Genomic DNA, 1,439 nt, shown 5'->3' on the forward strand with positions numbered 1-1,439 from the left:
TGTGTGTTGTGGGAAAGCACATTGCGTGGCACCAGAGGCCGCTTGCAGCCTCCCTCTTGCCATGGTGAAGCAGCAGGAGTCCTTTCCCCTCTAAATGTCTCATCTGTGATTGAATGTTTGGTAGTGGATATGTGGTTGAGCCACGGACTCCCACATGCCAGTGCGCACTGACAGGTATTCCAGTGTGGACTAGCTCGGCTGGTACAGGCTTGGCACACTGCAACTCTCTGAAGTTACTGGGAGACGGTGGGCGTTCCAGTGGAGAGAAAGCATAGCTTGTGTTGGTCACCTCCAAGAGCCCTCTANAGCCACTGCTCACTGATAGTCCCGTGCTTCCGTCCTCTGCTGNTCTCCGTTGTTAGAGTGAGCACGGTGAGGATGGAAGGCTTGTGAAGCCATCCAGAAAGCCTGAGACTAGCCCCGAGGCCCTAGCACAGGGCCCTGACTTCTACCTTAGGAAATGTTAGTGCTGCTAGGTCTGCTGGTACTACAGTGATGTTGAGAGGACCCTCAGATGAAGCCTGTCTTGCTGACAGTGATGCAGAAGGTCTTCCCCACTCCCAGAGCCTCCCAGATTGTAGTCCCTGCCTGTCTGTCTTCCTGGCACATGGGCATGTGGACTGTGGATGTGTCTTGTTCACAGCTGCTTGGAGAAGTTCGCATTTCTCCCTCTTAATCTCTTTCTGTAATGTGTACCTTTTAATTTTATGCCCTTTGCCTTTTGATAACTGCAAAAGGATACTAGATGCCAGACTAATAAAAATAGGGCCCTCTGTCGCCACAACTCTGAGGGCAGCCCGTTGAGTCCTGAAGGCTTGTGCTGAAGCACCCGCCCGGCGCTCGCCGCCTGCTCCCTCCCGGCGCTCGCCGCCTGCCCCTCCCTTAGTTTTGAGATAGGTTCTGATGGCCCAAAGTGGCCTCGAACTCTCCACACCCAAGGCTGGCCTTGAACTCTCCACACCCAAGGCTGGCCTCGAACTCTCCACACCCAAGGCTGGCCTCGAACTCCCCTCCTGCCCCTGACTCCCGACTCCTGTGGTCGGCATGTGGGTGTGCACCACTGCATAGGCTCACAGTAGCTGTGAAACACTTCAGTTTTCTGGGTGCTGTCTCGGCGCCATTTCTCTCCCTGNGTGAGCTGTGAACTTCACAATTTATCCCTGAGGCCAGTTCAGTCTGTGAGACCTGTGAGCTTGAAGAGACCTATGACCATTTGCTATTGCTTAAATTGCTTCCAAAATGTTCCACCAGTTGTTCCGAAATCGAGTCATGGACAATGGAAGTTTTATTTCCATTTCTGCCCCTCAGTCCCCTCTGAAGTGGCCTCAGCTGAATGACCATGGGGGTGACCAAGCAACCATGCCTAAGTTGAAGTTTTACAGCCTCAGTCTGGTCTTTTCTTCCTCTGCAGAATCGTCTGTGGCAGACAGGTTTTGTGG

The 1,439-nt window shown here is 53.3% G+C and overlaps 1 protein-coding gene across 1 annotated transcript in view; it reads left to right on the top strand.

The window, feature by feature from the left end:
* Faf2 (Fas associated factor family member 2) overlaps positions 1-467 on the top strand; it is a 41,217-nt gene extending 40,750 nt beyond the window's left edge. The window contains exon 12 of the mRNA XM_029547372.1: positions 363-467. Coding sequence (XP_029403232.1) covers positions 363-467 — 105 coding nt within the window. The remainder of the gene's footprint in view (positions 1-362) is intronic.
* Positions 468-1,439: the final 972 nt, after the last annotated feature.

The sequence above is a fragment of the Mus pahari genome, chromosome 16 (genome assembly GCF_900095145.1).
Source record: "Mus pahari chromosome 16, PAHARI_EIJ_v1.1, whole genome shotgun sequence".
In the NCBI taxonomy this organism is placed as follows: domain Eukaryota; kingdom Metazoa; phylum Chordata; class Mammalia; order Rodentia; family Muridae; genus Mus; species Mus pahari.